General features: G+C 46.5%; 1 protein-coding gene across 2 annotated transcripts in view; it reads right to left on the reverse strand.

Annotated features, from left to right (window-relative positions):
* The window catches only part of MMEL1 (membrane metalloendopeptidase like 1), a 742,661-nt gene that overhangs the window by 359,886 nt on the left and 356,599 nt on the right, over window positions 1–26,176 (reverse strand). Inside the window, exon 1 of one of the 2 annotated variants that reach the window (XM_073561691.1) lies at window positions 64–556. The exons of the other annotated variant lie outside the window; for it this stretch is intronic. Coding sequence (XP_073417792.1) covers window positions 64–113 — 50 coding nt within the window. The 5' untranslated portion in view covers window positions 114–556. Of the gene's footprint in view, window positions 1–63; window positions 557–26,176 lie in introns of those variants that run through there. 2 annotated transcript variants of the gene reach the window in all.

A 26,176-nucleotide genomic window follows, 5' to 3' on the forward strand; every position in this document is an offset into this window, starting at 1 on the left:
AAGGGTTAACAATGAAGATGTATGAGAACCCCGACAGCATCCTGCCAATCATCCCATAATTACATGTATTTCTCCATCTGATTGTCCACGGTTTTGGCTGCTTCATTTTCCATTTCCCCAAAACCTATGGAAAATTTTAGAACTGTTTTTTTTGTTTTGTTTAGTTTTCTTTCTTTTAATCCTTTGGTTTGTATTGCAGAGTCCAGGGATTGGACACTATAGATGGAGCTTTTGGTGCAGCTTGCAGATTAGATCCATGCAATGAGATTGTGCTTCCTCATGAGACCTCATTGAATCTGCAGGGGGGAATCTATTGACCCCTATGATCATAACAGCCATAGGATCTGCTTAGTGGGTTGGAAATCAAAGTCATTGCAATTCTGCTCCCTTCACTCAGGATCCATGCTGACTGCTCCAGAGGGTTCTTCTGCCACAACAGGATCTTATGGTGTCTCCCTGGTGCTGCTACAGTCAAGTGTCCCCCCTCGTCACTCCCTGCTAACTCCTTAGAAAAACTTCTGTGTTCCAATGAGCAGCTTCAGGGCTTGGAGTTACTATATCATCTACAGTGGGTGGGAAGGGAGGTTTAAAAACACAGAAAAAAAAAAGCAAAGAGGGAGGGAACAAATAGCCACAAATTCTGCTTGTCACATATACAGTATACACAGTGCTGTGCAAAAGTTTTCATCAGGTATGGAAAAATGCTGCAAAGTAAGAATGCTTTAAAAAATAGATGTGATAATAGTTTATTTTATCAACTAACAAAATGCAAAGTGAATGAACAAAAGAGAAATCGGAATCAAATCAATACTTGATGACTGTCCTTTGCATTCACCGCAATATTAAAACTTTCATTCTTCTTGATATATTTGAACCAAAGTTTTGAAGGAACTTGGTAGGGAGGTTGCTCCACACATCTTGGAGGACTAACCACAGATCTTTTGTGGATGTCACTTGTGCAAATCCCTCCGCCTCTTCATGTAATCCCATGTAATCCCAGACAGACTCGATGGTGTTGAGATCAAGGCTCTGTGGGACCATATCATCACTTTCAGGACTCCTTGATCTTCGTTTTGCTGAAGATATTTCCTAATGAAGTTGGCTCTAGGTTTGGGATCGTTGTCCGGCTGAAGAATAAATTTGAAGCCAATCAGACGCCTCCCTGATGGTATTGCTATACTGTAGATGAATGAATATAGTCAAGTGGAATTGAAGATCACAGGACATGATGTTGTGTGCTTTCACGTACTCGCATAAAACCATCCAGGGCCTCATCAGAGCCAGAAATCATGGGTCAGTGTGAGGCTCCCTGGAATTTTAGAAATCATAACAGAGTTCAGAAGATGACTGGACAGGTGAAGGAATTTTTTACATATTACATTAATTATGCTTTGGGTGTCTGGACCCAGAGCATAATAAGAAATGTTAAATTGGTAAATAATTTCACTATGAATCAAATTTGAATTTGACCTGATTTGCTCATCCCTAGTAGTTACCTTTATTTCTCAGCATTGAGGGCAACATTAATTTTGACCAACTTTCCAGCTCCATTTGCTGAGTTGTAGTCATTTCAGAACTGATGGCACTGCTGGACATCTGATTTTGAAGGCAAATAAGCATGATGTATCATTCATCTGCTGCACTAAGTTTCTTTGACAAAGCACTACATCTACTATCCTCAGCATTGTCTGTCTCTTGGTGTCCTCAGTGCTGAGAAACACAGGCAGATAATTTTCCATCATGCAATACCAACAGGAAAGCATCTTATTTGCTCCAAATTTATTCTGCAGCAGGACAACATCCCCAAATATACAACCAATGTCATTAATAACTATCCTCAGTGTAAAGGAGAACAAGGAGTCCAGAAGTAATGATACGGTTCCAAGGGTAAGTTCACCCTAGGCCCGTTTTCAGTGGTTTTTAATGCCTTTTTTATGCAAATCCAGTGTTGCCGAGGGGGAAAGAATAGGGAACCGGAGAGGTCCCATGAACCGGGGAGAGGGGGTGTGGCTAGGCCAGGCAGTGAGCAGGAATGTGGGAAAGAGACAGGGTTTTCCCGCTGGCAGCGAGAGCAGGACCAGGTGTGTAGCACGCTCTGCAGCGTGAGAGACAGCGCGGAGTCATGCCCCGGCAGAGCTTACGTGAACACTCCAGTAAGTCAGTGAGAGTGCAGAGTGCCACAGGCCCGGCTAAGCAGTGCAGTGCTCAAGCGGAGTAACAGGTGCCAGTGGCAGGACCCTGAGGTGCGTTCCCCATTGTTGACAAACGCGCAACAGCACACGTGTTGGACAGAGACTGCTACAGTGCTCCCCACTTTTGTTGCACAAATTTATGGACTAGGGGCTCAACGTGCAAAACTGGTGATCGCCCGTTGCCATCAGAAGCTGGACCGTGATCTGTGGATTTCACCTGAGGACACCGCTCTGGCCATTGCCGGTACTCCAATTCCCGTCAGCCTGTGTGTGGATGAGGACCAGAGAAGACTACGATAAGTGCCGTTTAAATACCAGACTGTCGCGTTAACCCTTTACTTCCCTTGTTTACTGTTTATTGTTTACTAACTCCCTGTAAAGAGACTATTGCCATTCTCTTTGTTAAAAATTAAATAACATTGTTATACAGCATTGTTCTGCAATCCCTGTGTTAGTGCATTCCCATACCTGCTTACATTTGACATAGTCGGCAGGATGAAGTCTACGAGCGCAGAAGCGGCAGAACAATCTGTCATGGGTGCCCCGCAGTATAGCATGCTGCTGGGGGCCATGCTCAGCAATCTCCATAAATTCACGGGGAATAATCTATTGTTGTGGGACTGGACCGAGCGGGTTAAACGCATGTTGAGGATGCACCCTATGACTCCTGCTATGGAAGTGGAGATTGCTATGATGGCCCACCTCATGAACGGGACACGTTGACCAATGTGTTACAGATTCTGGAAGAGATGAATGAAGACCCCACCAATGTTGAGGAATTGCGGATGTGGTTGTTCAGCCATGTCCAAAGGGAGGGGGAGTCAGTGATGCAATACATTAATGCGCTACAAGAGGTGGAGGTGCATATTGCCTAATGGGATGATGTGGGGGTAATAGGAGTGGAGCCCCCTGATGTCATATTGAGGGACCAGTTTGTGGCGGGATTCAGGGACGCGTCGCTTAAGCAAACTTTGGGGGAGTGCCTGCGTGCTAACCCACGTATGACTTTCTTTGAAATTGGGGCAGAAGTGTGCATAAGAGAACAGGAGCAGTGGACAACAGCCTTGGCAGGGATGGTCTGGAGCAATGAGGTACCCGCCCTGTCCACGGCTGAACCAGAGTGGGCCCGAGAGTTTTGGAAGGAAATCCGGGAAATGCGGGAAGAGTGATTCAGCTGGAATCCGACTTGTTTCAAGTGTCGGCACCCCGGACATTACGCCTGAGGGTGTGTGAGACGGGGACGATCCCTACCTCTGCAGCCGATAAAACTAGTGGGCTCTGTGGCTGGGGGACACGCCCAGAGCTTGAGAGACCAAGGGGGAGAGAAGGCAGTCCCGAAAGTTTAATTTCTACAAATCCCCACATATGGGCTGAGATGAATGGGCGCGCCGTTCGCTGCCTAGTCGATACCGGATCGCAGGTAACCACCAAGCCGGAAACGTATTTTAGATGTTATTTTCCTGAGGTGATGCGACCAGAATGGGACCCAGTAATCAAGCTAACAGTAGCCAATCAGTTGCCCATCCCAGTCACAGGGGTGGTCTGGATGCAGATTACGGTGTGCGGCAAAGATGTGGGCCAGAAAGGAATCGTGTTGGTCGCTGAAGGCACTGGCAACGGTCCTGCGGTGACTCTGGGGATGAATGTACTGAGGAAACTCAGAACCCTCCTGATCAGCGAGCCACAAAATGCTTTTCTGGACCAATGGAGCACATGAAACCCACAGAGGAAGGTGTTTCAACAATTGATATGGGTTGCCCGGGCCCAGGAAATATTAAGCGAAGGGAAGGTTCTAGGAAAGGTGATAGTCCCTGCCACTGCTAAACTCATTCTACTGCCTGGTCAGACTGTGCTCATGTTACCAGTACAAACTTGTACATCTCTCAAAGGGGTGGAAGTGCAGATAGAGCCAACCACAATGGATCAGATAGTCTTGAGGCTTCTCGTCGCTTGGACATTAACCACAGTCCATGATGGTAATGTGGTGGTGCAGTGTGTCAACCTGGGAGAAGAAGGCCTCACCCTCTTGCCTAAGAGTAAAGTGGCTCAGGTGCTGGAAATGCCAGACGAGCTGGTACAACCGGAGGCTGTACAGTTGGCAGTCTAGACCCTAGCCATCACAATGACACCGGAACATCTGCCTGGAGGCCTGAAGGAGGGTGGTCGAAATCTAGAACAGATACAGGCCAAACTGATAGGACTTTCCCCACAACAGGTACAAGTCGAAGCTGTACTGGAGCGCTACCAGGAGGTCTTCTCTCGTCATGAAGATGACTTTGGGTGCACCACGGCTATAGCCCATGAAATCTATACAGGAAGTGCTGCCCCAATCCGGGAGTGATATTGGCAGATACCGCTTCAGATGCACAAAGAGGTAAAGGAGATGGTGGCTCACATGCTGCAGAGTGGAGTCATACAGGAGAGTCAGAGCCTGTGGGCGGCTCCCATTGTTTTAGTCTGGAAAAAGGATGGAACCCTGCACTTTTGAGTTGATTACCGTTGACATGAATGCCTGTATGGTGCGGGACTCCTATCCATTACCACGAATAGAGGAGTGGTTATCTGCCTTGGGAATGGCAAAGTATTTCTCATCCCTGGATCTGGCCAGCGGATGCAGGCAGGTGCCCATGGCTGAACACGATTGGCCGAAGACTGCGTTCATACTGCCCATGGGATTGTTTGAATTTAATCGAATGCCTTTCGGCCTGACTAATGCCCCTGGGACAGTTCAGCAATTGATGGAAAGATGCTTGGGGGATCTGAACTTCGAAGCAACACTTCTACCTGGAAGATATCATTGTATTTGCAGCCACCTTTGAAGAGCACCTTCGGCGGCTGGAGCAAGTGTTGAGTGGACTACATAAGCAAGGCATGAAAGTGAAGCCCAGAAAAAAGTCACTTTTTCCGTAAGCAAATCCAGTAACTGGGGCACATCATATTCATTGAAGGAGTGAGACCTGCACAGGAGAAGATAGCGGCGGTACAGGACTGGCCCACCCCAAAGACAAAGACATGGGCATGTCTGGGGCTTACTGGGTACTACCGAAGGTTCATGAAGAATTTCACCGGCACCGCTAATCCGCTGCTGGAACCACTAAACGGAGTACTGTCGGGTTTAAGGAATCAGACTATCTAATGGGGAGGTAGCCAGGAGGAAGCTTTCCAAGCCTTGAAGATAGCCTTGACTGAGGTCCCAATACTTGCCTATGCAGACTTCTCACAGCCCTTTATTCTTCACACTGATGGATGTCTACATGGTCTGGGGGCCATACTATCGCAAATGCAGGAATGGAAAAAATGAGTGATTGCCTATGCGAGCCAGTCTCTCAACGACTCGGAACAAAACCTGGACAATTACAGCTCCTTCAAGCTGGAATTGCTGGCGTTAGTGTGGGCGTTGACCGAAAAGTTTGCCGAATACTTGTCGGAGTCTGAAGTCTTGGTGCACACTGATAACAATCCCCTAACCCACCTGGAAAATGCAAAACCAGGGGCCTTGGAACAATGATGGATGGCCCACATGGCGAAGTATTGGTACAAGATCGTGTATCGGGCCGGAGCCGAGAACACGCATGCTGATGCTCTGCTGAGAGTGATCCATGAGTGGCCTGGACATGACCAAGATAAACAGTTAGAGGCAGAGGACATTCCTGGTTTTCAGGACCTTGCTAGGTTGTTGGCAGTGATGCAGGGACAGTTCGGAGAGGCGTCTAGAGAACAGGCGCTGGGATGACCGCGGGATGACTGGGTGCAGCTCCAGCAAGAAGATAAGGAACTCGCTCAGTTGAGACAGTGGGTGGCTCTGAATTGACTTCAGAGCTGACGTGAAAGAGATGCTCTGTCCCCAGGAACTCTCCAGATTCTAAGGCAGTGCTACTTTCAAAATTGCCTGCCTCTTGCAGGTGGGCGGATAATTACCAATGACCACTTCCTGTTTCTCAGCTTCTATGGGGAAGCATACAGTGCTTGCGCGCTTCCCACACACCGCTCACCATATCACATTCATTCAGTTCTACTGCGCAGGTGCGCTCAGTACTTCCTGTTATCGGGCTGTCACGCAGAGACATCCATATGCTGAAGAAGCGTACCGCGCATGCGTGCTCCCATATAGCGTTTAGCAGCCTACACTTAATCAGATCAATTACGTAGTCGCGCCTACTTTTCATTCTCTTTAGGTTGCGGTATGCAAGTACACAGCGCATGCGCACGTCTACCACTATACAGGATCCAATTGATGGTGACTAGAGTTGAGCGAAACGGGTCGAAAAATTTCAAAAGTCGCCGACTTTTGGTAAAGTCGGGTTTCATGAAACGAAACCCGACCCTAGGGTGAGGTCGGCCATGAGCTCGGCGACTTTAGCGCCAAAGTCGCGTTTCAAAAGTTTGTTTTCCGCCCTTTTTCAGCCAATCAGGATCCACGGACACTGTGGGCAACGTGATGACATAGGCAGGGGTCACCACCATCTTTGAGAAGGGCATGCAAGTGATTGGCTTGCTTTGGGGGGCATCACAGGGGGTATAAAAGGGCATGCACGCCGACCGCCATGTTACTTATGCTGATCTCAGAATAGGGAGAGCTGCTGCTGCTGATGATTCTGTAGGGAGAGCGTTAGGCAGGGAAGAAGAGAACCAAAAACTGCTTCTGCTGCTAGCGATTTTGCCTGTACAACACACCAGTCACTGTGTGTGCAGTGCAAGTGGAGGCTATATTTTGCTGGATCAGCTGTGTTGGTTGTTAGGCTGCATTATAAGGCTTCCTGATAGCTGCATTGCTGTTTTCCCACTGCTCTGCAAGCTGCTTTTTTAAAAGCAATCCACATTTTTTATTTTTGTCCTGGAGAGGTACTGAGCATGCATTTTTTCACACCATACAGCGGTGTACGCTCCTCACACAGTACCGTGTAATGGCTGTTATCACGGCCACAGTGAAGCTATCTGTGTGTGACTCTGTAAGGATAAGTCGAGGACATGTTCCGTTCTTACAGACCTCCACCTTCTAGTTTTATCTGGTTTTCAAACAGTTAAGTATATTTGCTGTTTGATCACATTCAAAACTATAGAGAGACAGCGTGTGTCAGTCCGTATACTTAAAAAACAGGAACTAGACAATTTTATGGACACCGGACAGTGGTGTACGTGCACGCTCCTCTCTCAGTACTGTGTAACGGCTGTTATCACGGCCACAGTGAAGCTATCTGTGTGTGACTCTGTAAGGATAAGTCGAGGACATGTTCCGCCCTTACAGACCTCCACCTTCTAGTTTTGTTTGTTTTTCAACAGTTAAGTATATTTGCTGTTTGATCACATTCAAAACTATAGAGAGACAGCGTGTGTCAGTCCGTATACTTAAAAAACACGGAACTTGACAATTTTACAGACACCGGAGAGCGGTGTACGTGCACGCTCCTGTTATGATTGAGTCACCGTAGGAGGCAAAAATAGAAATGCTAGCTAAGTCCAGAAAACCATAGAAGTTGGCAGCTATCAGATTGCAGACCCCTGAACCTATCAACACAACTAGCAGTAGCCGTGGGGGGCTCCTACGATGCCCTAGGCCCCTCGATCACAGCTGGAGGACTACATAGCCTAAAGACAGAAAGGGAAATCTAAACTGCCCCAGAGCAGACCCCAAAGCAGAAGGCAGCCCCCCACATATAATGACGGTGAAGCAAGAAGAAAGAACAAAACACAGACAAAGATAGATTGAGCAAAGATGGGGCCCAAGCTAGCTTAGATAGGAAAGGACAGGAAGGCTGCTGTCTGCAATCCGTGAAAAACCCTATGAAAATAAGAGCCCACAAACTGACAGTAAAAAAGGCCCTGAAGACGCTAGGCTTCAAAAAAGGCTATGTCAGTACTCAGGAATAGTCTGAAGACAGAGCAACAGGCAAAAGGAGATTCAGCTCACCCCAGCAGGGAATGGCAGAATCCAGAAAAGCAAGGAAAACAAAACACTAATGCAAAAAGGCAAAGCAGAAATCTTAGCTTTAGATGAGCAGGAATCAGACTGGTTTCCTAGAAGTCCACAGAGAAATCACCCGCAGGTCAGAAGGGTGTCGGCAGCCTTATATCCAGTCATTAACTCCACTCAGCCAGTCATCATCATCAGCCCCAGGTGTTTGACAATCAGGCTCACTACCTTTCTTCACCAGAAGAGGGAGCTCCTCGGGCCTCAGTAGTGAAGGAGAAAATGAACTCACAACAGTACCTCCCCCTTGAGGAAGGGTCACCGAACCCTCAACCACGCCACCAGGGCGATCAGGGTGAGCCCGATGAAAGGCACGCCAAATGCCAATCTTTTGGCATGAATATCAGAGGCAGAGACCCAGGAATTATCCTCCTGACCATAACCCTTCCACTTAACCAAATACTGGAGTCTCCGTCTAGCCAGACGGGAATCCAGTACTTTCTCTACCTCATATTCCATGTTACCTTCAACCAATACAGGGTCTGGAGGTGCAACCCCCGGAACAACAGGTTCAACAAACCTCTTCAACAAAGATTTATGGAACACATTATGGATTTTAAATGTGACAGGAAGAGCCAAACGAAAAGAGACCGGATTAATAATCTCCAAAATCTTGTAAGGTCCAATAAATCTAGGCTTAAACTTAGGAGAAGCCACCTTCATAGCAATATTTTTTGATGATAACCACACCATATCACCAACCTTAAACTGGGGACCAATGGTCCTATGTCGGTTGGAAAACCGCTGGGCCTTTTCCTGGGAGAGAGATAACTTATCCACCACTTGGTCCCAGATCTGGTGCATTCTCTCCACCACAGTGTCAACACCTGGGCAGGCAGAGGGCTCCACCTGCCCTGAAGAAAATCGAGGATGAAACCCAGAGTTACAAAAAAAAGGTGACATCAAAGTGGCAGAACTAGCTCTATTATTTAAAGCAAATTCGGCCAAGGGCAAAAATGAAACCCAATCATCCTGATCAGCAGAAATAAATCTTCTCAAATATGACTCCAAGGTCTGGTTTGCTCTCTCTGTCTGCCCATTGGTCTGAGGGTGAAAAGCAGAGGAGAAGGACAACTGAATTCCCAGCTTGGAACAGAAAGTTCTCCAAAATCTAGACCCAAACTGGACTCCTCTGTCAGATACAATGTTCTCAGGAATCCCGTGCAAGCGAACCACCTGTTGTTAAAACGGGGGCACCAATTCAGAGGAAGACGGCAACTTAGGGAGTGGTACAAGATGAACCATCTTAGAGAACCTATCACAAATCACCCAAATAACAGTCATCCTTTGAGAGACAGGCATATCAGAGATGAAATCCATTGAAATATGGGTCCATGGCCTCTTGGGGACAGGCAAAGGCATCAACAACCCACTAGAGCGAGAACACGATTTAGACCGGGAGCACGTCCCACAGGACTGCACAAAATTCCTGACATCATGAGACAAGGAGGGCCACCAAAAAGACCGACTCACCAGATCTCTAGTACCAAAAATACCTGGATGACCAGTCAAAGCAGAGCAATGAACTTCAGACATCACTCTCTTCTTCCACTGGTCAGGAACATACAACTTTCCACTGGGACAACGCTCAGGTTTGTCCTCCTGGAACTCTTCCAGAGCACGTCTCAAATCGGGCGAGATGGCAGAAAGAACTACCCCTTCACCTAAGATGGTAGCAGGCTTGGTCACCACAGGAGAATCAGCAAAGAAGCTCCTAGAGAGGGCGTCAGCCTTGACATTCTTAGTTCCAGGAAGAAAAGAAACCACAAAATCAAAACGTGTAAAAAACAAGGCCCACCTAGCCTGTCTAGGGTTCAAGCACTTAGCCGACTCTAGGTAAATCAAATTCTTATGGTCAGTGAGGACCACGACTTGATGCTTAGCTCCCTCCAACCAATGTCTCCACTCCTCAAATGCCCATTTCATGGCTAACAGTTCCCGATTCCCCACATCATAGTTACGTTCAGATGGAGAGAACTTTCGGGAAAAGAAAGCACAGGGATTCATTTTAGATGTTACAGGATCCTTTTGGGACAAAACAGCTCCTGCACCAATCTCAGAAGCATCCACCTCTACCTGGAACGGAAGTGAGACATCAGGTTGCCGCAAAACCGGGGCGGAGGTGAATCTTCGCTTCAGCTCCTGAAAGGAAGAAACAGCCTCCGGAGACCAATTTAACACATCAGCACCCTTCTTAGTCAAATCAGTCAATGGCTTGGCAATACTAGAAAATTTTGCTATAAATTTCCGATAAAAATTAGCAAAACCCAAAAACTTCTGGAGGGCCTTCAAAGAAGTGGGCTGAACCCAATCGTAAATGGCCTGTACCTTGGCCGGGTCCATTTCAATAGTTGACGGGGACAAAATAAATCCCAAAAAAGAAATCCTCTGTACTCCAAAAAGGCATTTAGATCCTTTGACATACAGGGAATTCTCCCTCAAGATCCGGAACACAGTCCGAATATGTTCCACATGAGAATCCCAATCCTTGGAGAAGATCAAAATATCATCCAGATAGATAATCAAAAATTTATCGACAAAATCTCGGAAAATATCGTTCATGAAGCACTGGAAGACAGAAGGGGCATTAGTGAGCCCAAAAGGCATCACCAGGTACTCAAAATGTCCCTCCGGAGTATTAAACGCCGTCTTCCATTCATCCCCATGCTTAATGCGAATAAGATTATACGCCCCCCTGAGGTCAAGCTTGGTAAACCAGCAAGCACCTTTAACTCTGGAGAATAGATCAGAAATCAGGGGTAACGGATACTGATATTTAACAGTAATTTTGTTGAAAGCACGATAATCAATACAAGGTCTTAATGATCCATCCTTTTTGGCTACAAAAAAAAACCGGCACCTAAGGGTGACGAGGATGGTCTAATATGACCCTTCTCCAACGCCTCCTTAATATAGGATCGCATAGCCTCGTGCTCGGGTACAGATAAATTGAAGAGCCGACCCTTGGGAAATTTACACCCCGGGCTCAGTTCAATTCCACAGTCATAACTCCTATGAGGAGGCATAGACGCAGACTCATTCTCACTAAATACATCATAAAAGTCCGCCAAATAATCAGGAACATCATGCGACTGAGGAGAGGTGGAAAACACCGGAGCCTCACTAAAGGCACACCAACAACCCCAACTCACCACAGACACAGATTTCCAATCCAAAACTGGATTATGAATTTGTAACCAGGGAAACCCCAGAACAATAGTATCATGCAGATTATGTAACACCAAAAACCTGCAATTTTCTTGATGGTCTGGGGCGACCCGCATTACTACCTGGGTCCAAAACTGAGGTTTATTTTTAGCCAAAGGAGTAGCATCAATCCCCCTCAAAGGGATAGGCTTCTGCAGAGGTGTCATCGGAAATCCACAACGTTTAGCAAAATCCAAGTCCATTAGGTTTAGAGCTGCTCCCGAATCCACAAAAGCCTTGGCGGAAAATGTGGACAGGGAGCAGATCAGAGTAATAGCCAGAAGAAACTTAGGTTGAACACCACCAACAGAAAACGTGTGTGCAAGGCGTTTCTCGCGTTTAGGACAGACAGAAATAATATGCGAGGCATCTTCACAGAAAAAACACAACTTATTACGCCTTCTGAACTCCTGACGCTGCTCTCTGGAAAAAACTCTATCACATTGCATAGGTTCAGACATCTGTTCAACAGGTGGCAACACCTCTCGTGCAGCTCTGCGTTCGTGCAAACGCCGATCAACCTGAATGGCTAAAGACATAGAATCGTCAAGACCAGAGGGAACAGGAAATCCCACCATAGTATCTTTTACAGCTTCTGACAACCCCTTCCGAAAGAGAGCAGCCAAGGCATTATCATTCCAGGTAGTAAGTACTGCCCACTTTCGGAATTTTTGACAGTACAATTCTGCAGAATCACGACCCTGGTTCAATGCCAGCAGGGTCTTTTCAGCCTGATCAATGGCATTAGGTTCGTCATACAACAACCCCAAGGCCTGAAAAAATGCATTCACATTAGTCAGAATAGGATCATCTGGTTTCAAAGAAAACGCGCAATCCTGGGGATCGCCACGCAGCAAAGAGATGACAATTTTAACCTGCTGCGCGGAGCTCCCTGACGAGTTAGGCTTCAAGGCAAAAAATTATTTACAATTATTTTTGAAATTCAAAAATTTAGACCGATCCCCAAAAAATACATCAGGTGTAGGAATCTTTGGTTCAGCAGCATGTGAATGAGCAAGGTAGGCGGAAATTCCCCGCACTTCCGCAGCGAGCTGCTCCACACGATCAGACAATTGCTTTATCTCCATTGAGAGAAAAAAAAAATTCCCCCTATGGCCTCAGAGATATAGAGGAAAAATTATACACACCTTTTTTTTTTTTTATTCAATTCTTTCCTGCAATTCGGTACCCTAGGATCTGCGGTTTGGCGGGTGATTCTGTTATGAATGAGTCACCGTAGGAGGCAAAAATAGAAATGCTAGCTAAGTCCAGAAAACCAGAGAAGTTGGCAGCTATCGGATTGCAGACCCCTGAACCTATCAACACAACTAGCAGTAGCCGTGGGGGGCTCCTACGATGCCCTAGGCCCCTCGATCACAGCCGGAGGACTACATAGCCTAAAGACAGAAAGGGAAATCTAAACTGCCCCAGAGCAGACCCCAAAGCAAAAGGCAGCCCCCCACATATAATGACGGTGAAGCAAGAAGAAAGAACAAAACACAGACAGAAAGATAGACTGAGCAAAGATGGGGCCCAAGCTAGCTTAGATAGGAAAGGACAGGAAGGCTGCTGTCTGCAATCCGTGAAAAACCCTATGAAAATAAGAGCCCACAAACTGACAGTAAAAAAGGCCCTGAAGACGCTAGGCTTCAAAAAAGGCTATGTCAGTATTCAGGAATATTCTGAAGACAGAGCAACAGGCAAAAGGAGATTCAGCTCACCCCAGCAGGGAATGGCAGAATCCAGAAAAGCAAGGAAAACAAAACACTAATGCAAAAAGGCAAAGCAGAAATCTTAGCTTTAGATGAGCAGGAATCAGACTGGTTTCCTAGAAGTCCACAGAGAAATCACCCGCAGGTCAGAAGGGTGTCGGCAGCCTTATATCCAGTCATTAACTCCACTCAGCCAGTCATCATCATCAGCCCCAGGTGTTTGACAATCAGGCTCACTACCTTTCTTCACCAGAAGAGGGAGCTCCTCGGGCCTCAGTAGTGAAGGGGAAAATGAACTCACAACACGCTCCTCTCTCAGTGCCGTGTAACGGCTGTTATCACGGCCACAGTGAAGCTATCTGTGTGTGACTCTGTAAGGATAAGTCGAGGACATGTTCCGTCCTTACAGACCTCAACCTTCTAGTTTTGTCTGGTTTTCAAACAGTTAAGTATATTTGCTGTTTGATCACATTCAAATCTATAAAGAAACAGCGTGTGTCAGTCCGTATACTTAAAAAACACGGAGCTTGACAATTTTACGGACACCGGACAGCGGTGTACGTGCACGCTCCTCTCTCAGTACCATGTAACGGCTGTTATCACGGCCACAGTGAAGCTATCTGTGTGTGACTCTGTAAGGATAAGTCGAGGACTTGTTCCGTTCTTACAGACCTACACTCTAGGGAGATTCCTATTCTGCCCAATTCTATATATACCTTGTAGTTTGTCATACACTAGCCAATTCCTGCCTGTGACATAGCGGTGTGATATTCACTGGGCCTCACACAATCCAACAGTGTCCACAAGTGTGTTCAGAAATTCTACATCTCCCCTGTCCTATAGTAACATTTTTCACACCTGCGACATTGAGACTGTGACATAGCGGTGTGATATTCACTGGGCCTCACACAATCCCACAGTGTCCACAAGTGTGTTCAGAAATTCTACATCTCCCCTGTCCTATAGTGACATTTTTCACACCTACGACATTGAGCCTGTGACACAGCGGTGTGATATTCACTGGGCCTCACACAATCCAACAGTGTCCACAAGTGTGTTCAGAAATTCTACATCTCCCCTGTCCTATAGTGACATTTTTCACACCTGCGACATTGAGCCTGTGACATAGCGGTGTGATATTCACTGGGCCTCACACAATCCAACAGTGTCCACAAGTGTGTTCAGAAATTCTACATCTCCCCTGTCCTATAGTGACATTTTTCACACCTGCGACATTGAGACTGTGACAGCGGTGTGATATTCACTGGGCCTCACACAATCCAACAGTGTCCACAAGTGTGTTCAGAAATTCTACATCTCCCCTGTCCTATAGTGACATTTTTCACACCTGCGACATTGAGCCTGTGACATAGCGGTGTGATATTCACTGGGCCTCACACAATCCAACAGTGTCCACAAGTGTGTTCAGAAATTCTACATCTCCCCTGTCCTATAGTGAAATTTTTCACACCTGCGACATTGAGCCTGTGACACAGCGGTGTGATATTCACTGGGCCTCACACAATCCAACAGTGTCCACAAGTGTGTTCAGAAATTCTACATCTCCCCTGTCCTATAGTGACATTTTTCACACCTGCGACATTGAACCTGTGACATAGTGGTGTGATATTCACTGGGCCTCACACAATCCAACAGTGTCCACAAGTGTGTTCAGAAATTCTACATCTCCCCTGTCCTATAGTGAAATTTTTCACACCTACGACATTGAGCCTGTGACATAGCGGTGTGATATTCACTGGGCCTCACACAATCCAACAGTGTCCACAAGTGTGTTCAGAAATTCTACATCTCCCCTGTCCTATAGTGACATTTTTCACACCTGCGACATTGAGACTGTGACATAGCGGTGTGATATTCACTGGGCCTCACATAATCCAAAAGTGTCCACAAGTGTGTTCAGAAATTCTACATCTCCCCTGTCCTATAGTGACATTTTTTACACCTACGACATTGAGCCTGTGACATAGCGGTGTGATATTCACTGGGCCTCACACAATCCAACAGTGTCCACAAGTGTGTTCAGAAATTCTACATCTCCCCTGTCCTATATACACCTTGTACCTTGTTTTACATTACTACATAGTTTGTGGGATTTTGTGTACATTTTCACCAAAAATGAGGAAGGCTGGTGGAAGAGGCCGTGGAATTGGGCGGGGGTTGCCAGCTGGTAATGATGGTGTTGGTGATGGATCTGATGGTAGTGGCAAAAGCAAAATAGGACCGAATGCAGGAGGTGTTGAGCCTGCGTCATCGTCTCGCTCCACAAGGCTTCGAAGGCTTAGTTTTCTAGGAGTTGGCAAACCACTTTTAAAGCCAGAGCTTCAGGAAAAAGTTTTGGCTTACATTGCTGACTCAGCCTCCAGCTCTATCTCCTCTTCTTCTGAAGTTGTAAAAATTAAAAGCACTGAGTCGTCATTGGGGGCTCATGTTCATGAACCACACCTTTCCTTGTGTCCTTCACCCCAACCGATTGAAGGATGACGCAGGCCATACAACTGATTACTCCATGGAGCTGTTTTCACATACCATGCCTGGGTTATCAAGTGAAATGGTGAATTACCCAGGCCAAGATGAATCTGACATGGAGTGCACTGATGCACAGCCACTGATAGATGATTCTGCTGGTACATTCACTCAGAGCACTACATTGTCCTCGCAGTGTAATGAGCCAGATTCTGACCCTGATGAGACTCAGGTGCCCCTTCCCGCATACTATACCACCATACACGGTGACACAGAGAAAGGTGCACATGACATTGAAGAGGAGGTGATGGATGACCCAGTTGTTGACCCAGATTGGCATCCATTGGGGGAAGAGGGTACTGCTTCCAATAGCTCAGATGAGGAGGAGGAGCATCCACAGCAGACATCGACATCGCAACAGCTGTTATCTGGCAGGCCCGGAGCACTCCAAAGACAGGTTCCAAAAATCAAAAGAGTTGCTGGACAGCTTGTCCAGACGGTCAAAATAGCACAGCGTGCTAGGCCGCAAAATGTCTTCCAAAGTAGGAAGAGTGCAGTGTGGCACTTTTTTGAACAAAATCCTCATGATCAGGCCAAGGTTATCTGTAAGAAGACCTTTAGCCGAGGGAAAAATCTGAAAAATTTGAATACCAGTTGCATGCTTAGACATTTAACCAGCATGCACTTGCAAGCGTGGACACAACACCAAACCTCAAGTACCACATGTGCAACTGATCACAAAGAAGGTAGTCAGCAATGCTACATTGTTTCCCCCACTGTAAGCCCACCGGTTAGCACAGCAGCAAATGTTGAGGTGTCGTTGCAAGGCCAAAGCAGTCAGGGAATCCCACTGTTATATCAACGAAAGACTGAATCTAGGCCATCAGAAAGAACATCAACTCCATCACCATCATCAACCCTCTCTCAGTCCGCCCTGTCCACCGCTAGTTCCACCATATGCAGCTCTCAAGTCCAGCTCACCCTCCTAGAGACGATGAGTAGGTCAAGAAAGTACTCAGTCTCTCATCCGCGTACACTGGGTTTGAACGCCCACATTGCCAAACTAATCTCGTTAGAGATGATGCCCTATCGGTTGGTGGAAAGTGCAGCTTTCCGCGAACTCATGGCCTATGCAGTACCACGCTATGACCTACCCAGTCACCACTTCTTCTCTCGCAAAGCCATCCCAGCCCTCCACCATCATGTGAAAGACCACATTGTCCATGCACTCAAGCAGTCAGTGAGTGGAATTGTGCACCTCACAACTGATGCATGGTCCAGTCGGCATGGCCAGGGCCGTTATGTGTCCATCACTGCGCACTGGGTTAATGTGGTGGATGCAGGGTCCACAGGGGACAGCGGTGGTGGGACAGTGCTGCCTAGCCCATGGTATAGGAAACAGTTGGCTGTAGGCGTTCGACCCTCCTCCTCCTCCAGAAGCGAAAGCTCGTCCACAGAGTGCAGTCGTACGAGCACTCCATCTGCAACTGCCACTGTTGCACACGAGGTGTCCCCCTATCGAGCAGCTAGTGGAAAGCGTCAGCAGGCTGTGTTGCAGATGATGTGTTTGTGCGACAGACACACCGCGGAGGTGCTGGTCGAGTTCTTTCAGCGACAAACTGAGTCATGGCTGGGCAGTATACATCTTGAGGCAGGCAAGGTAGTTAGTGATAACGGCCGTAATTTTGTAGCAGCCATAGCCCTTCCAAAACTCAGCCACATACCTTGCTTGGCTCACACCTTGACCTTGGTGGTGCAGTGCTTCCTCAACAATTATCCGGAGTTAACAGCCCTGCTCCAGAAGGTGCGAAGACTGTGCGCGCACATCCGCCGGTCACCTGTACACTCCATTCGTATGCAGAAGCTGCAGCGATTGCTCCACCTTCCCAACCACCACCTCATTATCGACATTGCAACAAGGTGGAACTCCACCCTGCACATGGCTGAGCGGCTGTGCGAACAGAGGCAGGCCATAATGCATTTGTGGGAGGATACACGGCCAGGCACTTTGAGAGCAGACATGGAGTTGACAGGTGTGCAGTGGTCAAAGCTGAAAGACGTCTGTAAAGTCCTTCAGTGTTTTGAGGAATGCACACGGCTGGTAAGCGCAGACGACGCCATCCTAAGCATGAGCATCCCACTTATGCGTCTGCTCATGCAAACTTTGACGCACCTTAAGGAGCAGGCGTCTGCAGCCAATGTTGACGAGGAGGAAGAGGAGGAGGGAATCCTTGATGACATTCAGCCATTGTCTGCTCAGGGACCTCTCCTGGACGAGGTGGAGGAAGAAGAGGAGGAGGAGGATGATGATGAGGATGATTACTTAGGGGAGGAGGATGCATCTCGTGGGGCAAGTGAAAATGTTGGCATGGCAAGGTCTGGTACAGGGTTTGTGCGTGACTGGAGGGATGTGGATTTGCCAGAAAGTGCTCCTCCAACCAGCACTCACAGTGCATCATTGACACCGGGAACATTGGCCCACATGTCAGATTATGCCTTGCAGATCCTAAAAAGGGACCCCCGCATTGCCAAAATGATGAACGATGATGACTACTGGTTGGCTAGCATCCTGGATCCACGCTATAAAGGCAAATTACAAAACATCATGCCGCACGAGAACCTTGACCTAATATTTGCTAATAAACAAGCAACTCTGGTAAACCGGTTGGTTGAGGCATTCCCAGCACACAGCAGCGGTGATGGTTCTCACACGAGCCGTACGGGCCGGGGGCAGCTTGGCAGAGGTGTTCGTGGTGCACACAGCAGAAGTGGCATTGGAGACAGGGGTTTCATGACAATGTTGTGGACTGATTTTTCAAGTACCGCTCACACAACTGGTAATACTGCATCAATGGAAAGTGACAGGAGACAGCAGTTGTCAACTATGGTTACAAAGTGCTTTTCCTCCCATATCGATGTTCTCCCGCATAGGTCATTCCCCTTTGACTATTGGGCCGCTAAACTGGACACCTGGCCTGAATTGGCACAATATGCTCTACAGGAGCTCGCTTGCCCAGCTGCAAGTGTGCTATCGGAAAGAGTCTTCAGTGCAGCTGGATCAATCCTGACAGATTAACGACCCGTCTGTCAACCCAAAATGTGGATGATCTAACCTTCATTAAAATGAACCATGCATGGGTTTCCAAGGATTTTGTCCCACCTTCCCTTGATGACACATAGGTTGCCAGAAAAATGGCTTGCTTTGGTCCTCCTCCTATTCTGCGAACTTGACCTATTTCACCTTTTGCAGCAGCTGAATGTCCCACATCAACATATGCCACTTTGTAAACCGCCCTAACTGGGCTGCCCCCCCATGGCCGGGGTCACCACCTAGCGCACGAAACCGTGCGAGTGCTGTTCCCCTGGACAGGTGGGTAGGCCGACTCTTGGGCGCGGGCACTGGCACAGGGTCCCTCATAGTGCAATCTAGTGTCTCTGACGGTGGTGGTGCACACCCGCCGTCAGACACACCACCGTACTATGAGGGGCCCAGTGCCAGAACCGACGCCCACGAGTGTGCCCCCCTTGCTTGGGCAGGGCCCCAGCATTTGCAATGTTTACCTCTCCCTGCTCCTCCGCTGTGTAGTCTGGGCTGTCAAATCCTTCACTGGGAGTGCCACTACAAATTGATTGAACTGAAAGATGATGGTTAAGATGTAGCTATGCCCTGTCCTGCTGGCCAGGCTCTAGCTCCAGATGATCAATGGCTTCCATTTCTTATGGACATCGACTCACAATGACATGCAGTGGTGGTTTATCATCAGCTTTCACAGTTTTCCTACTCACAAACGTGTGACATTCCGGCGCACATTTTAAAATGTGCCCTCTCATGCCAATCAAATAGAATCGCCTATGGCCTGTGGCTTCTGTCTTTTGCACTCCAAAGTTACGTGACAGATCATGATAGCCAGTGAACACAATGTTTACATCGCTCCCTGTGATAAAAATTTGATTGAGATGAGTAACAGTGATGGAATCAACGGAAGTGCGATACAGCAAGACTTTGTTCACAAAAAAATGTTTTCACTGTCTCAACACACAAATTAATTGAGGGTCAGACATCGCCTATGAGAATTGTGACGGAAGTTTTTCCCGTGAATAGTAATTCCTAGATTTCTGCAATTACTAGACTTTATGTCTGTAATTGTAAGCATCTCATATCCTATTGCGGAGAGGCTGGACTGTATTACTGAGACAGAAATATATATGAAGATTTAAAAATAACACCAAAAGTATATAGTTGTGTATGCCTCAAATGCATTTCCTTTTTTCCACTTTTTAGATTGCTGTGTAATCCATACTGAGAACACGGAGATTTTACATGTGTAAACTATGCTATATATACCCGCTATCCAGTGATAAAGTACCCTTTCTCAACTTTGTACAATCTGGTCAAATCCACACTGGGCCTGAGAACATCTGAGTCTGCCTCCTGATCTATAGACATATATTTTTAATGTGTAAACTAGGCTACATATATACGTGTTATCCGGTGAAACTGTACCCTTTATCAACTTTCTACAATGTTGTTGAATCCATACTGGGCCTGAGAACGGCTGCCGAGCTGTTAAGCAAGCTACAGCACCTGTGGTTTGGACACGTAATTTTTTCAGGAATGACGGTTAGGCCTAACTCTGGAATTGCAGTTGACCTGAACTTACTGGGAAATCATCGTTCGCGGGGAATAATCTGAATCCCAGATCCCCATCACTAACGGAGTTCAGCAGGTTATCTGCACCTGTAAGCGACAAAAGCTGGTCCTTTCAGTGTAGCGTGCATGCAGCCCTGGACATATACGGGAATGCTAGACCTGTTATTGCTCGATCTCACGTGCCAGAGCCTCGCTTATCCCTCTAGTAAGCTTGACGCGTACTGCACGGACATGCCGGAGTCTCGGTTGTTAACGGAATAAAGCTGAGAAATCGCTAGCACAACTACAAACACACATACCACACCACACACAGAATCGACAAAGCTTTCAAAGTGTGCATCTTTTCTTTAGGTGGCATGGTTGTGGTTTCCAATTAAGCCACAAGCTCCACTCCTGGTGGTGCCCTTTTGGACATTCCTTTAAGGTTCAGTTTTGCAATCATACTGCCCCCGGAAACCAAAAACTTTGCCTTCATGGACGCTGTTTGGAGGTTCATAGGAATAACGCCGCCCGATCAGCAGTCGGCATATGGGTCGCCCTCCCAGGGCTGTGGGGTACTCAGTACCGGGCCGGTGTTAGTGGGATGTGTCACAGCAGCGGTGACCCGGACGGTGGCCCTGGGCACCCATGTAAATGGCGTGGAATAATGGTAAAGAGTTTATATAGATAGTTTGACGCCACCTGTGGTGTTCGGCAACATAGATGTTAGGCCGACGCTGCATGCAGATCCTCTGGGACTGATGGTGTTGTGCAGCAAAGATGGTGAAGCTCCCCACAGGTGGAGCTGGAGTCCCAGGGAAGTGTAGATGTAGTGATGGGAGATAGGCACAGGCGGTGTAGGTGCTGGTACCCAGATGTAGCGGTGCTGGAATAACTGTAGGACACCAGTGCGTGCAGTTCCAAAGCTTTACTCACAGTCTGCAGGTTACACAGATGCCTGCCTCCGTGCTGTGTCCTCCGGGTCAGGACCTCAGCCAACCTCCGGGACCAAAGTGGAAAGCTCCTTTCCAATACTCCGCCAACATGTACCTTCCTGAACGTCTCCTTTCTAGCGCTTGTGGGGGAAGCACTCACAGGACCGTGGTTCACTGAAGCGCCTCCTGTCTAACAGATGTTCCTCAGACTTTACTTGTATGGCAGACAGCTGTAGCCTTTTCCTTCTGCCTCGCACACGTCGATGCTGGGGCCTCTGAGCCTTAGTTGGGTATAGAGCATTTATAGCTGCTACTTCCCCCGGTTTCTGCTGCAAGAACGTCAGTGTCCCTACAAACTCGGAGACCGGAATCGGGACCATGCGCTCCAGCTAGGAGTGAGCCTTAACTCTGCTCATCCTCCAGCTCCCCTTCTCACGTCCACACACTTCCCCTTCCCTGCACAGAGTGCCCTAACTTACCTCCTCCTGACCACAGAGAGCAGCTCCTCAGCAGTCAGGTTCAGAGGTCTCCCTGCTAGCCTGGAGTGGGAAATGTGTTGTGTGTTGGTTTCACTGCTAGAGAGATCCTTCGTTGCTCCCAAGCTTGACAACACACTCCCTAGCAGGAAGGTAAAGCCACAATGGAGACTGTACTCTTGAGGACGCCACAAGTGCACCGAGGCCCAGCCACTGCTGGATGATGCTGCTGGTACATTGACCCAGACCACTACATTCCCCTCGCACTCTACACTGCCAGAATCTGACCCAGAGGAAACTCAGGTTCCCCTTCCCACATACTATACCACCTTACACGGTGACAAAGAGGAAGGTGCAGATGAAAGTGCAGGTTCCTTGAGCAGGTGGGGGGGCATACTCATGGGCGATGGCACTGGCACAGGGCACCGCATAGTACGCAAAAGTGTCTCTGCCGGTGGGAGGACCTAAACAGCCAAGTGCAGTGAGATGGAAGATGGGGACGACAAGGAGTTCAGAGTAGTGCAGGGATTCCCTAGCAAGGAGACTTATGTAATTGTTTTCAATGTTGGGACAGCAATTTTTGGGGAGCACTATACTCTGGTGAATGATATATGGGGCCCACCATACACTGGAGCATTCCAAAGGTGGACATCAGACACTGGAGCAGCATTTACAGGGCCCATTATACACTAGAGCAGTAGAAATGGGGCCCATTATATATGGAGCATTATTTGGGCCCATAAGACAGTGGAGCTTCATCCATTGGGACCAACATATACTATAGCATTATGTGGAGCTCATCATTTCTGGTTTGAAACATTATATGGGATCAATGATTCCATATGGATAAATATATGGGCCTCATTACTCTGTATAGCGCACTAAGCGCTGGCCATAATACTGTATGGAATTATATACTGTCCGTTTTTGGAGGTATAGGAGAATTTAAATTGGATATCAGTCATGAGATGCAAGAAGTGAAGTATTTTTCATTGTACTATACTGCTATTTCTCTGCCGTATCGGAGCATCATGAGTTGTGGTATGTGTTAAAGGGGCGCTCTTTGGCCCTGGGCCCACGAAAACCTGGAGCCAGCCCTACCCCCCCACAACTGTAGCCACATAACCTCCATTTTTCAGTGCATAACTAGTATTATGAAGTAAATTAAGGTTGACAAGCTTAAGTAATAAGAATTGATGCTTTTGGCATTCAAATAGGCACTGTAGGTGTGTTTCCTGTCCTCCTCTCACTGCCGACTTTAATTCCCCATTGACTTACATTGGGTTTCGTGTTTCGGTCGGACCCCCGACTTTTCCCTATAGTCGGCCGATTTTGCTCGACCCGACTTTTGGAAAAGTCAGGTTTCATGAAATGAAACTCGACCCTAAAAAACCAAAAGTCGCTCAACTCTAATGGTGACCATTGCACACGCGCCTACTCTATATAACTACGGCATCTAAGAGAGAAAAATGAAATACATTATGCAAAGCATACCTTCACAAGGCAGCTTGTTTTATTTCATGCAAATTAGTGGACTCCTCGCCATCTTAAACCCGAGACCACCCACCACGAGGCTATCTGATCCCTATAAATTTTATCCAATTCCTTAAATGCCGCACTATACGATGGAGTATACCTCTTTTGAGTAAATACTTTGTCTGAAAAAACTTTTCTAGCCTCTGAAATCCATGCATGAGTATCAATACCAGTGGTTAAGAAACCTGCCATAGTCTATATCAAATCAAGTTTCAGCAAGTGATCAACTAGCTCAAATTATACAGGTATTGTAGCTGGCCAGTCATGTATAAACTAGAAACATAAAACTAATCTACTTTATTTCAAAAATTGATTAAAAAAGGACCACAGTCCCTATTAAAAGTGCACATGTACAAAAATACAAACAACAAAAAACACACTGAAACCGCTCTTGAAATGGCGGTAGGTAGAATACCCAAACTTCAGACGGGTTTTGCAATCTCAGCACCTTAATATATATCTCATATCCAAAGACAATTTTTACTTAATCTCTCCAGTGTACAACTTTTCCCGCAATTAGAACAGTTTGGGACTACCAACAACACAGGATGAAGTAAAGAAAAAGAAAAAAGCCAAGAAATCCTTTTTTGAATCAATCTGAATGTGTCAAAATCATGTCAAGTACTGCACATTGTCCTTGGTGATCCATTTTGGATTTAATAATAAAGGAGAATATGACAAGGTTTGAAACTCCTTTTATACTTGAATAGGCTGAAAACTAAGTGAATAGTATTTGGGTGGGTATCCATAACTAATCTGGGGGTTGAGATGATTGCCAACCTTATATAATAATATCGTAACTAGTTATGGGGTTTTGTCCATGGCCACTCTGGGGTTTAAGATGATGAGGAGTCCACTAATTTGCACGAAATAAAACAAGCTGCCTTGTGAAGGTATGCTTTGTATAATGAATTTCATTTTTCTCTCTTAGACACCGTAGTTATATAGAGTAGGCGCATGTGCAATGGTCACCATCAATTGGATCCTGTATAGTGGTAGACGTGCGCATGCGCTGTATACTTGCTTACCGCAACCTAAAGAGAATGAAAAGTAGGCACGACTATGTAATTGATCTGATTAAGTGTAGGTTGCCGAACGCTATGTGGGAGCGCGCATGCGCGGCACGCTCCTTTGGCATATGGATGTCTCTGCGTGACAGCCCGATAACAGAAAGTACAGAGCGCACCTGCACAGAAGAACTGAATGAATGTGATATGGTGAGCGGTGTGTGGGAAGCGCGCAAGCGCTGTATGCTTCCCCATAGAAGCTGGGAATCAGGAAGTGGTCATTGGTAATTATCCGCCCACCTGCAAGAGGCAGGCAATTTTGAAAGTAGCACATGATATAAAGGCAAACAGGTGAGCAGCCTCGGTGATGGCATTTCTTGAATATGGAGGCATTGAACCTTACCCAGAAACTCCCCTGATGATCTGGAGAACAGTGAAACGCGTAGGGAGAAAGGAGCGTTATGTGTATGGAGGAACTCATCACTGAAATGGTTATGGGTGAGACCCTTCCATGATATATGCTACATGTGCAGACTCTGAGAGTATGAGAAAGTATATGAAGTATACGTTATATGAGCAATGAATATGTATACATAAGTGAAGAATCTCAGTCTGCATGATATGCCACCTATTTTTTACTGGTTGTCACTACTATAACTTGTCTATGAGAACTGTGAGCAATGATGGTTTATGCAGATATATGATTACTACATTGGTCTCTGTATGTTGGACAGACCATAGACAGTTTACAACATCCCAGGATTTATAGAGGAGTGTTGTTAGTAGTCCCAAACTGTTCTAATTGCGGGAAAAGTTGTACAAAGGAGAGATTAAGTAAAATTGTCTCTGGATATGAGATATATTAACCCCTTAAGCCCCAAGGGTGGTTTGCACGTTAAAGACCAGACCAATTTTTACAATTCTGACCACTGTCCCTTTATGAGGTAATAACTCTGAAACGCTTCCATGGATACTGGTGATTCTGACATGGTTTTCTCGTGACATATTGTACTTCATGATAGTGGTAACATTTCTTTCAAATAACTTGCGTTTATTTGTAAAAAAAAGGAAATTTGGCAAAAATTTTGAAAATTTCGCAATTTTCCAACTTTGAATTTTTATGCCCTTAAATCACAGAGATACGGCACACAAAAAACTTGATAAGTAACATTTCCCACATGTTTACTTTACATCAGCACAATTTTGGAACCAAAATTTGTTTTTGTTAGGAAGTTATAAGGGTTAAAAATTGACCAGCGATTTCTCATTTTTGCAACACCATTTTATTTTTACGGACCACATCACATTTGAAGCCACTTTGAGGGGTCTATATGATAGAAAATACCCAAACGTGACATCATTCTAAAAACTGCACCCCTTAAGGTGCTCAAAACCACATTCAAGAAGTTTATTAACCCTTTAGGTGCGTCACAGGAATTTTTTGAATATTTAAAAAAAAAAAATGAACATTTAACTTTTTTCACTAAAAAAATAATTCAGGTTCAATTTTTTTTATTTTATCAAGCGTAACAGGAGAAATTGGACTGGAAAAGTTATTGTGCAATTTGTCCTGAGTACGATGATACCTGATATGTGGGGGGAACCACTGTTTCGGCGCATGGCAGACCTCAGCAGGGAAGGAGCGCCATTTGACTTTTTCAATGCAAAATTGGCTGGAATTCAGATCGGACGCCATGTCGCGTTTGGAGAGCCCCTGATGTACAAAAACAGTAGAAACCCCCCAAGTGACCCCATTTTGGAAACTAGACCCCTAAGGAACTTATCTAGATATGTGGTGAGAACTTTGAACCCACAAGGACTTCACAGAAGTTTATAACGTACAGCGGTACAATTAAAAAATCATATTTTTTCCACAAAAATGACCTTTTCACCCCCAATTTTTATTTTTCCAAGGGTAACAGGACCCTAAAAGTTATTGAGAAATTTGTCCTGAGTACGCTGATACCCCATATGTGGGTGTAAATGACTATTTGGGCGCATGGCAGAGCTCGGAAGGGAAGCAGCACCA

The sequence above is a fragment of the Dendrobates tinctorius genome, unplaced genomic scaffold, assembly GCF_039654945.1.
Source record: "Dendrobates tinctorius isolate UK_male_01 unplaced genomic scaffold, ASM3965494v1 ptg000326l, whole genome shotgun sequence".
Taxonomy (NCBI): domain Eukaryota; kingdom Metazoa; phylum Chordata; class Amphibia; order Anura; family Dendrobatidae; genus Dendrobates; species Dendrobates tinctorius.